General features: G+C 28.7%; 2 protein-coding genes across 2 annotated transcripts; both read left to right on the forward strand.

Annotated features, from left to right (window-relative positions):
- Positions 1-11: 11 nt before the first annotated feature.
- On the forward strand, positions 12-8,878 carry LOC145749302 (uncharacterized). The gene is made up of 16 exons (XM_082565030.1): positions 12-125; positions 245-315; positions 811-984; positions 1,163-1,292; positions 1,692-1,900; positions 2,323-2,505; positions 3,475-3,634; positions 4,296-4,435; positions 4,501-4,566; positions 4,900-5,005; positions 5,588-5,717; positions 5,931-6,014; positions 6,663-6,798; positions 7,351-7,480; positions 7,694-7,782; positions 8,214-8,878. Exons 1-16 carry the CDS (start codon positions 102-104, stop codon positions 8,380-8,382), a joined length of 2,001 nt encoding a protein of 666 aa, XP_082421156.1. The 5' UTR covers positions 12-101; the 3' UTR covers positions 8,383-8,878.
- Positions 8,879-9,303: 425 nt separating this feature from the next.
- On the forward strand, positions 9,304-14,542 carry LOC145750281 (uncharacterized). Its single transcript, XM_082566274.1, has 11 exons — positions 9,304-9,922; positions 10,404-10,489; positions 10,636-10,665; positions 10,823-11,023; positions 11,350-11,547; positions 11,639-12,668; positions 12,758-12,899; positions 13,062-13,159; positions 13,373-13,526; positions 13,714-13,816; positions 14,135-14,542. The coding sequence occupies exons 1-11, from the start codon at positions 9,690-9,692 to the stop codon at positions 14,323-14,325; spliced, it is 2,466 nt and encodes an 821-aa protein (XP_082422400.1). The 5' UTR covers positions 9,304-9,689; the 3' UTR covers positions 14,326-14,542.
- The last annotated feature ends 160 nt before the right edge of the window (positions 14,543-14,702 follow it).

Here is a 14,702-nt window from a genome sequence, read left to right on the forward strand (position 1 = left end):
CCATAAGGATCCGGGTTTTACCAACTGCCACGTAAATATAAAATGAGTTACGAATACTAACATCAAGATTCTGTAGAAAAACACAATTTTTTTAGTTAAAAATGGTTGTCAAACTGCCAATTGAGGTAAATTTACTAACTTTTTAATAATATTATTAATAAAATAGGACGGCTGAAGTATTTGCTATTGTACAGTTGTAGATTTTTTATTTTTTAAGATTGTATTTTTTTCTATTATTTTTTAGATTTTGTCTTGTTTGATGGAGTATATGGATTTTTCCACCAGAAGAGAGGCAGCCTTAGTTTGTCATTCATGGTATATATATATATATATAAATTATAAAAAATCTGAAATTATTTTTTGTTACACTTAAAATTGAGTATTAATTATGATATTTTTTCACCACTTAATGTTAAAATACTGGCAGCGTGGTGTAGTGGTAAGAACACTTGCTACACCAGACATCAGGTCGTGGGTTCAATTCTTACTGATCTTTTGCTGTAGCGCCATTGAGTAAGGCGATATAATCGGTACGATCTCCTGCTGAGCCAGCACTTAATCAACAGCATAATTACCGGGCAATTATAGTCTCTATAATATCCCAAACTGCCACAGGCAACTCAAGACTGGTTCGGAGTAACTGATGTTACTCTATGTTTAAGTCGTGCATTTGACTTTCCCACATCGACGATAAAGATAAATACGAAAAAAAAATAAATAAATGTCTTTCTATCTTAAGGCTGTAAGGTTAACTTTTTTTTATTTATAATTTGATGATTATATATACTTAAATTACAATTTACAATGCAGGTATGAAGCTAGTTTGAACCCAAAACTATTAAAAAACACCCAAATGACATTTGACGCATCATTTCTACAAGATAGTAGATATATGGGCAAGAATGGAAAGCATATTTTACAAGGCTGTTTGTGCAAATCATCCACTATTCATATTCATAATTTGGATGAAAATATTAATGCCAAGTACATATGTTTTTTTTAAAGAAAAAATTTACTAGAAAACAGTCTAATCATCAAAGTTATAAAGTTTATAAGGGTTAAAATAGCCCATAAATCACATAATACCTTTTAAACTTTAAAACTATGTTTTTTATGTTGTTTTTCAAATTTTGTAAATAACAATTTTTTTTGTATTTTTTAGATTATTTTTAAATTTGCACAAAAATGGAATGAAAATAATAGGACCTCACGTTGTTCATCTTTCATTAAAGAACGCGTCAATTTTGGAAGGAACTCTCTGTGCAATATTAAAATACTGTGACAATTTAACAGTAAGTTTATTTCTTTTTTTACAGACATTTCTATGTAAATTATATCAATAAAATCAACATTAACAAAAATAAAAAAGCAATGCCTATGACCAGACATTATTAAAAGTACTGTAGGCATATATTTTTTTTATTTTGGTTTTTCGCGCATTAATGACAGTGAATAATACGATATACAAATAATATTACAACAATGCATCGAGAAAAATGACAAAATCAATTTAATGATTTAAAACATGCCATAACTATTAATGTTTATATAAAGATTTTAAGTATGGTATGGCATGGTCAAAAAAAACAACAATATTAATAACAATATTAAAAACAACAACATTAAACAGTTATAAAATTACTTTTCTTTATTATTACACAAAATAAAACACAAATAATTTTTGTTTTTAGAGTTTAGATTTAACTGGTTGCAACTCTTTATTTATGGCAGCCGGTGATTCCTTATTTTCACAGAACTCCAAACCAAATTTATTCAAAAAAATAAAGCGTTTAAATTTATCCTCTTCACGGTACATGAACGACAAAGTAATTTGTCGAATGTTTGACTTATGTCCAGAACTTGAATCTATTTCTCTTGGTTCAAACAATATGCTGTGCAAGTTAGTTACTTTTTTTATTTTTATTTAAATTTATTCTCTAGAAGTGCATGATGCTTTACCTGGATTTTTTTGGGAACTGGATTTTTTTTCCAATTGGCTGATTACTATTAAATTGTGTGTCATAAAATGGTTGTAAAAACTGTTTGTCTATACACCACAAACTGCATTTTGCATAGATATATATTGTTTGTTTTTTTATTAGAACCCATTACATCTATGTTTATATACTGTACAATACATGTTTATTTTATTAATCTTCGTTGATTTATATTAGTTGTGTAAAAGTCTTTAAAATGTCATATTGTTATTTAATTCTTTGTATGGAATTTAATAAATAACTAATTTTAAAAATAACTAATTTATTTTTTCAAGAAAATTTTTTTTTTTTTTATATATAAATTTTTTTTTTTTTTTACTTTTAGTTCTATTGGAATTTCAAAATCTATATCTTTGACCTTTCTTGTGGTCCAGCAGATGATTGAACTTCATTCTTACAATTTAACTTCAATAGATTTTAGCAGAACTTCAATAATGTCTGAAGCATTATCCATGCTTGCATTCACTAAAGGACTTCAACTTAAAACTGTGATTTTGGAAAACTGCAAGTAAGTAAATTATTATTTTTTTTGTAATTTGTTTTTTTTTAAAACATATTTTATATTGTTTATAAAAATAGACTATTATTCTATTTTTGGTGTATTTTTGGGCAATATATCAAATTAAATTTTTGTAGTTCTTGTTCAAAATATCTTATTCTTTAATATCTTTTTAATGTGCCAGAAGTTACATATATGGAAAGACTTAATAACACTCTTTTACGTAACAGTAATTTTCAATTTGCACATTTTAGATGTTTAAATTAATTTATTTAATGCAATTTCCTGAATTGAGACAATACATTGTAAATATAATGTCATTGTGAAAAATGATTTAATAACAATAACAATTTTTATATATGCATTGTCATTGCTGCAAAATCATTAAACAATTTTGCAAAACTGTTAATTTTTGTTTGGGCTAGTAATTTAAAAAAAAATTTAATATTTTGATATTATTATAATGTTTTTTTAAAGAAAAAAATATATATTAATATATTTGTAATTGGGTATCTCTAAACACTAATAGTGGATAATGTTGATATAATTAACATAATTGACGTAATAAAGTTACCATTATTGACTTAATTAAACCATACCCCTTTTTGTATGTATTTTTATTCTCGATGTGGGAAGGTCAATTTTGTGACTTAAACATAGAGTAACATCAGATACTCCGACCCAGTCTCGAGTTGCCTGTGACAGTTTGGAATATCATAGAGACTATAATTGCCTAGTAATTATGTTGCTGATTAAGTACTGGCTTAGAAGGAGTTTAAGCCTTTTATAGCGCCTTACTTCTGGGTTGCCCTAACTATATCATTTCTTTAATCTCCTACCTTGTTTTTTTTTAGTAATTAGCAGTTTTTAAAAGCAATGTATATACTAATAATATAACAAACTTAAGACTAAATATTATATTTTGAAAATTTTATTAATTTATAAAAACCAAATAATTACTTTTTTTACTTTTTACAGAGAGCTAACTGACACCGGTGTAGTAGACCTTGTGAAGAACCACCTAAAGTTAGTTTATCTTGATATATCAGGATGCATAGGTTTGGGTGATGGTGCAGTTTATGCGGTTTGCTGTAACTCTACTGAACTTCAAACCTTAAAACTGAAAAAATGCCAAAGTGTAAATTAAAATTTCTTTCACATTTTTATATACATTTTTTTATGTTTATTTATTCTCTATGTGGAAAGGTCGACTTTATGACCTTAACATAGGGTAACATTTGCCACCCTAAGTTGACTTCTTAAATTTGACTTTAACTTTTGCAATTTGACTTTAACTTTTGGGTTAACTTTTGCAGTTAGGGATAATGTTGTTGGTTATAATTGTCGATAACCAATTTGCTGATTGGTTTGAAAAAACTAATTAAAAATTAAATTAAAAATTGCAAAAGGTAATAATAAGAAAATTTCCATTAACTTTTATTTTTTTTGTATATATCTTTATCCTTTATGTGGGAAAGTGGAATGCGCGACTTAAACATAGAGTAACATCAGTTACTCTGACCCAGTTTTGAGTTGCCTGTGGCAGTTTGAGATATTATAGATAATAGTTGCCCGGTAATTATGCTGCTGATTAAGTATTGGCTCAGCAGGAGTTCATACCGTTTATAGCGCCTTACTCAAGGGCACTACAGCATGAGATCAGTGGGGATTGAATCCACGACCTCATGTGTGGTGTAGCAAGTGTTCTTACCACTACACCACGCTGCCGGTTCATTATCTATCCTTTATAAATATAGAACAACTATTAATTTATTAATATTTTAATGTTTTGTTTTCAGGTAACAGGTACTTCAATACAACATCTTCATGGCCTTTCCAAACTTCAACTCTTAGATATTTCTGAGAGTTTTAATATTAATATGGGAGCTCTTAGGAAGGGAATTCATCAGTTGGAAAATCTGAAAACATTGCAAATGAAGTAAATTAAAATAATTTTATATTTTTATATGACCAGTACATTTAAGTATTAAATTTATTTTTAAGGTGTTGCAATCTATCAAAATTTGAGGAGTCATTTTTCCCAAATGAGTTTCCAGATATAACTATAAGGTAAAAAGTTAATGTTTTAAGTAAATTTAATTATAGTATTTTACTAATTATAACATATCAAAACATTAAAAAATTTAACTTGGTTTTCTAAAACAACGTCCAATACAACTTGAGATCATTGGTTTAATCTTTTCTGTTGGTCTAAAATCTTAATTAAAGGTTAATGACGGGCTATGTTACTGGATAAGTATATATATTACTAAAAAAAACAATTTAAGCCATGGTTATATAAGTTATCCATTTTTGAGACTGTAAAGCTATTCTTTAACATTAGGGATAAATCAAAAAACTATTTATATTATTTTGTCTTACTAACAAACTTAATGGTTTTAGTAATATTTCTGTCGATGTTGAATTATTGCCTCAAAGCTCAATTTTCACTTCTTTGACTCACTTGGATATCGGTTCATCTCATTATGTTGATGATGTGGCATTGCAGGTGTGTGTTTTACTTCAGATATTTTTAAATTTCAAAACAATGTTCAAAATTGCCTGCATTTTTGAGAAATAATTTTTTAACCCTTATTTTTCTTGTATATATCTTTATTCTCGATGTGGAAAGGCCAATGCGCGACTTAAACATAGAGTAACATCAGTTACTCCAACATAGTCTCGAGTTGCCTGTGGCAGTTTGGGATATTATATAAAATATAATTGCCCGATAATTATGCTGCTGATTAAGTGCTGGCTCAGCAGGAGTTTGTGCCGTTTATAGCACCTTACTCAAGGGCGCTACAGCATGAGATCAGTGGGGATTAAACCCACGACCTCATGTGTGGTGTAGCAAGTGTTCTTACCACTGCCGGTTTTTGTTTATGCTTCTGAGAAAATGAATGTAATTTAATTTTCACAAGTATTTATAACTGTTTAGTAGGTTTTTAATCAAATGTTATTAAAAAAAATAGTTTTTTTCTTGTAAAGAAAGGCTTAAAAAGTGACTTTCTTTAATGACAACCAATTACACGTTAGGTTGTTTTATTTAAAAATGGGTTTACCTAACACAATTTATTTTTTTTATCAGGCAGTGAATATTCACTTATTGAACCTGAAAACTTTGAAGTTGTCTTGGTGCTCAACTCTAACTGATAAGGGTCTACTTGGGATCGAAGCAAAGTCAGTTTTTATTGGAGGAGTCAATAATGCTGGCTCAAGTTTGAAAATTAATTTTATATTTTGTATTTTTTAAGTTTTTCTAAAGCCTGTATTTTATTTAAGTTAATAAAATGTTTGCTTTTTTCTAAATTTTTTTAATAAAAAGGAGTTATTCAGTTGCCTTTTTAATAAATGTAAGACAAAAAATGTTACCTAAAATGCCTTAAAATTTTAGTTGCAAGCTTTGAATGTTTTTTATTTTTTGATTTCAGCTTCATTTTTGTCAAGTGGAAAGTATAGTAAACAGCATGGATTGGGAGGTCTAATAGAAAAACCTGGTGTTGATTTTGTGCTAGGTAAACTGGTTCAATTTAAAGCTAGTTTTGTAAATTTAAAATTTCTTTCGCTTTCATTTCAAAAGTGTTACTGTTGGCGTATTAGAGTTATATCTATTTAAATCCTTTTTTTTGTATAAACACCTTTATCCTTGATGTGGGAAAGTCGAATGCGCGACTTAAACATAGGGTAACTCCGACCCAGTTTCGAGTTGCCTGTGGCAGTTTGAGATATTATATAAATTATAATTGCCCGATAGTTATGCTGCTGATTAAGTGCTGGCCTAGCAAGAGTTTATACCGTTTATATCGCCTTACTTAAGGGCGCTACAGCATAAGATCTGTAGGGATTGAACCCACAACCTCATGTGTGGTGTAGCAAGTGTTCTTACTACTACACCACGCTGCCGGTCATTTTAATAATCTATTTAATTTATTAGGTAAATTGATTATTAATCTTTCAATGATTAACATATTTGTTTATAGACACATTAAAACACTAATTAGTTGCTCATATTTATTTATTATACTCACATTTCTATATTTAGCATTTTTTTTAAATTGCTAAAATAACTCTAAAGTTTAAAACTTAATTTTTTTCTGTGTTAGTCAATTTGAAACATTTTTTATTCTAACTAATTATATTTTTTTTTTCCTAAATTATTTTAGAGGACATTAATTTAAGTGATGAAGAAATAAATGACAACCTGGCTAAAAGGGGAATCACCAGACTTGAGAACCTGGAGGAACTGACTTTGTACAACTGCAAAAAATTCACTCCGAGCAGTTTATTTCACATTTTCAAGTAGGGTCAAAATACATAAGTTAAAAAATTTGCCTTAATAAAATACCATTGTAGATATACTTTGTATACATTAAAGCCATCTTTTTTATCTTATATTTTTCTAATTGGTAATATTTGCATTTGGTAATCCACTCGCACACGACAAATAACAGTTTTTTTTAAACCTATAAATTGAAAGTTTATGCTCCTTAGATTATGTTTTTTTGTATATATCTTTATCCTCAATGTGGAAAGGTTGAATGCGCGGCTTAAACATAGAGTAACAACTGTTACCCTTACCCAGTCTCGAGTTGCCTGTGGCAGTTTGGGATATTATAGATTATAATTGATTAGTAGTTAGCTGATTAAGTGCTGGCTCAGCAGAAGTTCATACCGTTTTTAGCGCCTTACTTAAGAGCGCTACAGCATGAGATCATTGGAGATCGAAACCAGGACCTCATGTAGCGTAGGTTTAAAAACAAATAAAAAGCTGACTTAGTCAGTTTTTTAAGTTTGCCTCTTTAAAAGCTTTAACTTCTATGTAAATATTTTAAAGTAAATTTTATGTTTTAGAAAAGGGTTTCCAAGGCTGAAAAGATTAGATTTAGGAATGTTACATATTGCTGTTAATGACCAAGTTATTAAAAACTTGGTCAAAACTTCAAATGGATTGCGATTTCTTTCAATCTCCTTGTGTTCAAGGGTAAAAAAGTTAATAATTTTTATGAATAAAACAAAACTTTTGTTTGTGAAATATGTTTTTTGTATTTTTTTTTATATTTTTGTAGGTTGACCAAATGAAGTATTTTTTTTATTTTTTGTATTTTTATTAGTTATTTAAAATGATTTTGTATATTTTTATATATTTGTATTTATTGTAAATTAAAAATTATTTGTTGAATAATTTATTGTTTAGGTATCTGATTCAGGCATTAACATGATCTCGAAAAATTTAAGAAATTTGGAAAGTTTGAATTTATCTAGTTGCGATAAAGTAACTGAGGGGTAAGTAAATTATCGGCAGCGTGGTGTAGTGGTAAAAATACTTGCTATACTATTATGAGGTTGTTGGTTCAATTCCCACTGCTCTTATGCTGTAGCGCCTTTGAGTAAGGCGCTATAAACGGTACAAATTCCTGTTGAGGCAGCACTTCACCAGCAGCATAATTATCAGGCAATTATAATCTATAATATCCCAAACTGCCACAGGCAACTTGAGACTGGGTCTGGGTAACCAATGTTACTCTATGTTTGGGTCGCGCATTCGACTTTCCCACATCAAAGATAAATTTATATACAAAAAAAATTATTAGATAATGTTATTAAATTACACTGAATATTTAAAAGCAGTTTTTAATATAAAAACCTTTATTTTAAATTTAAATAAAAAAGTACCCACAATTTTACACCAAAAACTGATATTTATAACATTTTAGAGCGTTTTCTAACTTTCCAAAGCAGTTGCCATGGCTTAAAGAATTAGATATTTCAATGTGTAGAAATTTATCTTGTGAAATGGGACAGAAATTACTATTTAAAATGCCAGCTTTGACAAGATTAATTACCAGATACTCGGCAGGGCAAAGCTTAGACAAAACTCTCTAAAATGATATTTTATATTTTTGGTGTTTTTTTTTCGTTGTTATCCTTTTGTGTGGTAGATTATAAAGTAGTGTTTGTTATTGCCAATGTTTTTTTTTGTTAAAAATTGAGTATTTTCTTATATTTTTAAATAATTTTTTAGAATTTGTTAAAAGTTTTTATTGTTTTGTCTGGTCTGCATTTTTTTATTATAAATTTTAGTTTTTGATTTTTAGTTCATTTATTTAATAATTTTAAAATTAGTACATTTTTGATTACCTATTTATAGTTGATATTATTTAAATGCAATTTATTTTAAAGTATTATTAGTTAGTTTATTACGAAATTTGTCAATTATTTTGTTGGTACTTTTGACTTATATATTGCCATGTAAATTAAGCATATTTTTTTGTACTGATGTCTGTATATTTGTTATTGTGCCTTAAGTTTTACATATATTGAACTATTTTAAACATAAAAACTTAAATTACTATATAATATTTATTGTTTTTTTAATAATTATTTTTTTTTTATGATTTTAATATACTCGTTACTTAATTCCTGCCAATTTAATTATGGTTCGAAATCTTAGATTTCGAATAAATTAAAGCTTGTTTGTTGATTAAAAACATTGATTGTTAAAATTTGGTGTTAATATTAAAAAGTTTATATTTAAATTGATAATTTGTTTAATATACGTTTTAAATTATATTTATAAAATATATTTATAAAAAAGATCAAACGTTTTCGAACCATATAAAACCATAAATATTTTATTTATCAAATAAATTTAGTTGAACCTATTTTTATTTATATTTGCTTCAAATTAAATTTTGTTGTTAAATTACCCAATTTTTTGTATAAGCCCTTAAAAATGTTTTTATTAGAAGCCCAATTTTGTACTTGTTTAAATAATTAAAAATGGTACAGGACATTTGTTTAATATTTATTCTATTAATTAATAATTATTAATTAAATAACTAGCTACTGCTAGTTTAGATTTAACTCTTGATTGATTGTTTTATTACAGGAAATACATTAAAACATTTACTAATGATCACAGGTATGCTAATGGGAGGGTATGTTTTTGTTCGAGTCCCGAATTGAAAATGGAAAAGTATTTTAGTTTATTTATTTTATTAGCTATATTTACAGGTAAATTATAAGTATATTAAACGCCTTGTAACAATACAATGTATATTGATTGGTATATTAATTAATGCTATAAAGCTTATGTTTACATACAGTTTATTACAGTTAAAACTTTGTCAAAAAATGTTGATAAACTTCATTAGAAAGCTATATCAGTAGGAAATTAACATATTTGCTTTATGTTTTTAGATGTAAAGGCTTCTTACGTCTATGAACAATGTATAGCTGCCCACCCGAACCAGATGACAAATCTTGATGCTACAACAGGTCATAAACTTTTAAGTTCGTTCGTTCCTGAAAGAAGTAACCAAGAAGCGATTAACTTGTGTTATAACGTGTCCGTCGTGGAGAACATTCAATATTTTGGGCTTCATAATAAAGAATGTTTGATGCAATTTCCAGGAGCCTATAAGTAAGTAAAGTTGTTAAAATTCTTTAAGAAATTACTAAAATGTCTGACTAAATTAAATTTTCAATTTTAAGTGCTTTTACAATTTAAGTTGTTAGTTGTATCACATTAGTACATGCCTTGTTAGCCAATTTTTATGTAATATCAAAAACAATTAATCAATAAGTTACATTTCTAGTTATAAACAGGAACAATACAATAGTAGCCTTTTATAAAATATATTATAAACAAACTTTTCGTTATTTATTGTCCATTTGTACTAAAATCATTAACAAGACAAACATTCCATAAATAATATTTTGCAACCCCTTTTTTACATTTATTTAAAAAAAAAATATTTCACAAATTATGCTAAAGATTGATTAAGTAGTAAAAAACGCACAGGGAAATTTTATTACCTAATCAACTTAGCCTATTTATATCCTTATCTATTTATTATATAAGAGTGGATCTCTATCTAAATATAATGCATTTCGTCTTCTAGTGCTTCTGCAGCTATACTTGATACGACTTGCCAAAATGGGGTAGGAGGGTATACAGGGATATCTTTGTATAAAAACGAGAAATATGGTAAATATTGCTTTATATTTCTACTTTAAGATGTAAATTATTAATAGTGGCATTTTGAAGACAAAGCTGATAAATGTATAATTATCTATTGCTATTTTTTTTAAATGGTTCTGTAGTAACTTCATTTTTTTGTTTTAACTATTTAGTTCCAGTAACAATCCTTCCCGAGGTGGTTGGTAAGTACAAGTTTAATATTTTATCTAAAGTCATTATTACCTACATATAACTGTATATAATATACAAAAAGAATTAAAAGCTACTTTGTAATATAAGCTGTATAAAAAATATTAATTATAACAAACAATTTCTGTTAAAATAAACATTTATTTCTAGTTCCTTTTCGTCGCAAGAGTTTCCATATATTACGTTTGGCAGCTTTCAATTACTTGGACGCAAAGTTAAGATGCAGCAGAGAAGATATGACAATGGCAACCCTATTTTTTTCTGCTCACATTGCGGCCTTGTCAAGTGCAATAAAATCAAACTTTAAAAACTGGGAGAACGAGTCGTTTTGGCTTAATATGGATCGAATGGGTATCAAAATTTTATTAACATTTTTTTAAGTTATACTTTAATATACACTTAAAATACATAAGTTCCTTGGTTTGCTCTCATGCTGAAGTGCCCTTAATTAAGGTACTATAAACGGTATAAACTCCTGCTCAGTGAATACTTAATCTGCAGCTTAATTATCGAGCAATTATAATCTATAATATCCCAAACTGTCAAAGGCAACTCAAGACTGGGTCGGAGTAACTGATGTTACTCTCTAAGTTTAGGTCGTGAAGTCGACCTTCTCACATCGGATATCTGCTATATGTGGCTTTTTTAAAAAAGATTTTATGAAACTTCAATTTTAGGTGACGATGGATTTAAATGGAGAATCCGGGATAACGACGTCCCTTTATTTGGAACCCACCAGAACTGGGCTCCCCATTTTCCAAACACAAACTCTGCATTGAATTGTGGGGCAATATCTGGCCAAAAGGATCTGCAATGGGTTAACACAGACTGTATGGCTTACACCTATTATCCAATATGTGAACATCACCCAATAGGTAGATAGAGTTACTTGAATAATTTTAAAATCTTTTTTTAGCTCACATTTAATTGAAATTTGAGTTTGTTTGTTAACTTTTATTGTTTTAGATAATGAAACACCGAACCCACCGTCTACTTCGACTAGGAAAACAATAAATATAAATACAACAGTTAAACCAACAACTCCTACAACAACAATCAGAGAAATTCCTACTACAGTAGCAACAATTGTTACAACAACAACAAGATCAATTCCTACAACAACAACAAGAGGCCCTACAACAAGGGCAACGATTTTTACAACAACAACCAGGGGAATTCCTACAACAACAACAAGAGGGCCTACAACAAGGGCAACGAATCCTACAACAACAACCAAAGGTATTCCTTTAACAGTAGCAACAATTGCTACAACAACAACAAGAAGTATTCCTACAACAACAACAAGAAAACTTTCTACAACCCAAACACCTGCAGCGCTTTTAGCAAATCCTACAACAAATACAATTTCGACCACAACAACTAGGGCAAAAGAACCAACAACAGAAACAACAACCACACCTACAACACCAACCATTTTTACAACGACCACAACAACTAAACCTACAACAACAACAATCCCTACAACAGCAACAACCATTCTTACTACAACCACAACAACTATTCCTACAACAACAACAACAGCAACTATTCCTACAACAACAACAACTATTCCAACAACTACAACAACCGCTTCTACAACAACAACAACTATTCCTACAACAACAACAACTATTCCTACAACAACAACAACCATTCCTTCAACAACAAAAGCAACCCTTCCTACAACGACAACTATCCCTACTACAATAACCATACCCACTACAGCAACAAACATCTCTGCAACAACAACTATCTCTACAACAACAACCATCCCTACAACAACAACAACCGTCCCTAAAACATCTACAGCACAAACAACAACAACTACAAAACAAGCAACTATTTCTACAACAACCATTCCTACAACAACAATAACCAGCCCTACTACAACAACAACAACCATCCCCATAACAGTTACAGAACAAACAACAACAAATACAAAACAAGCAACTATACCTACAGCTACAACAGCAGCAGCCATAAAGGATACTACAAAGTATGTGTCAACAGTTTCTAAGCAGACATTTGACAACTTTTATGATTTAAGATTTTTTTTTAGTATATGGTATTTTATTTTGTTTCTAGATTGACTCATCTTGATCCTAGGATAAACAATGTGGATAAAGATGAGGAACTAGTAATTGACATGCAAACTTACAAGGACGACACTTTTTCAGAAGTTAAAACTGACAACAACTTCATTGTGAATGAACCTATGTTTATTAAGGTAGGCTAAAACTTTTGCATATTTGACATAACACCTGCCAAGTTACATAAATATAAATAATTTTACTCAAATAAAAAAATGTGAACCGTTATGAAACTCCACACCTTTATTTACATGCCATTTTAATTACACTTTTTGTTTTAACTTTAACTTTTGTTTTAGGTTTTTGCAACACAGTTAGCTGCTTCGATTGATTGGAAAATAATAAAATGTGTGACAACACAAAGCGAAATAAGAACAGATTCAAATCAAGTTTACAGGTAGACTACTGCTTTTGTATAAACCTATATGGATGTCAGTTTAATTAAGGATATTATAGCAACTTATGCTTTACAATAGGCTTCGTAATTTGTACTAACCAGCTTAAAATGTACAAGCTAGTTAAAATCTTGAAAATGCATTGGTATTGTCGTTTTAAAAGCATATAAATACATGCATTAAACTATATAATATTTTTTGATTTTTTGTTTTAGTTGTGGTAGTACTTCAGGTGATTCTGCTGGCCACGTGATAAATCAAGACAATGAAAAATGTGAAATGATGTTTCTACTTCATGAGTTTCCTTCTAGTTGGTTCTTACATTGCCAAGTCGAAATTTGCCCCGAAAATAACACCAACTGTTTTGCAGTAAGTTAAAATATTAATTTAGGATTTCAGTATAAGTCCTATGTGTTAAAACTTTGTTTATGTTAGGTTTAAAAACAAAACTCTTTACTAAAATGCCAACTTTTAAATTATCACAATATTGCAATATTTAAAACAACCAAGGATTGAGATCAAATGAGTTAGGTATATTAATTACTTTTTGATTTAGGAATGTGAAAATGATAACAGATTTAGAAGAGAAATAGTGTTTAATTCAACGTCAGGCAATATGACATCACAGTGGATGACAATAGGACCCTTTACGACAGAAGGTAAACTATTTACTATATTTACTAAAAAACAAACATTTATTTTTTTCTTTTTTTACACTAATCTGCGTTTGCAGACTATTATAATTTGTGCCTACCCAAAAAAAGTAAAAAAAACTGTAGTAGTTTGATTTTTCAGTCATTGGGCCTACATGGGTAAGGTTTGGGTCGCACCAAAGCCACTCTAGTCCCCTTTGAGCCAGCCGTTTACGGGTAGCATAAAACACGTTACAAACGCACACCCTTTTCCCATAAAAATAGTTTTTTTTACCTTATTTTTACTGTTTGACCAAATGTAACAAAAAAATAACCATGATTTAGATGAAGTTTATCACGATGAAATACCCCCAATAACAAGAAAACCAAGATCAAATGAACTTGGAAGTCAGAATCACGATGCCCTAGTAGCTATTCTATTTATTAGTTTTGTTGCTCTACTTTACATATTTTTGCTTTTTAGTTATTTATGTTACGTACGCAACAAAAAAAGCAAAAATAGATCGAAAAGTTAAAAACTTTAGGCATTATTTGATTACTATTTTTTACTTATTTCTTTAACATTGTCTTAGAGTGTTTAATTCCTAAAGTAAAATGGTATTTTTAATGTATAGTTATTGTATGTCAAATACCGTATTGGGTTATGCTGTTTAAATGAACAAAAATTATCGTAAAAAATTCGCAAATTTGTTTTAGCAAATTTTATTTAAAAAAAATCTCATATATAAATGATTGGGCTTTAATAAATTAGGGTTATGATAGTTATATGTTTTTTGATTGTGTTGTATTGTTATAACAAGTGTATTTTATTGTTATATGTAATTGTTAATACCTCTTTTTTAAAGATATCGTTATATCAACAGTTGTTTAATTTTTATCTTCTAAATTAAAA

Source organism: Corella eumyota, chromosome 4 (assembly GCF_963082875.1).
Source record: "Corella eumyota chromosome 4, kaCorEumy4.1, whole genome shotgun sequence".
Lineage (NCBI taxonomy): Eukaryota > Metazoa > Chordata > Ascidiacea > Phlebobranchia > Corellidae > Corella > Corella eumyota.

Coding starts and splice junctions, on each gene's coding strand:
- LOC145750281 (XM_082566274.1), top strand. CDS start 9,690: ATGTTTTTAGATGTAAAGGCTTCTTACGTCTATGAACAATGTATAGCT. Junction 9,923..10,403: donor CAATTTCCAGGAGCCTATAA/GTAAGTAAAGTT, acceptor TTCGTCTTCTAG/TGCTTCTGCAGCTATACTTG. Junction 13,160..13,372: donor GATTCAAATCAAGTTTACAG/GTAGACTACTGC, acceptor TTTTTGTTTTAG/TTGTGGTAGTACTTCAGGTG.
- LOC145749302 (XM_082565030.1), top strand. CDS start 102: ATGGTTGTCAAACTGCCAATTGAG. Junction 316..810: donor GCCTTAGTTTGTCATTCATG/GTATATATATAT, acceptor TTTACAATGCAG/GTATGAAGCTAGTTTGAACC. Junction 7,481..7,693: donor CAATCTCCTTGTGTTCAAGG/GTAAAAAAGTTA, acceptor TTTATTGTTTAG/GTATCTGATTCAGGCATTAA.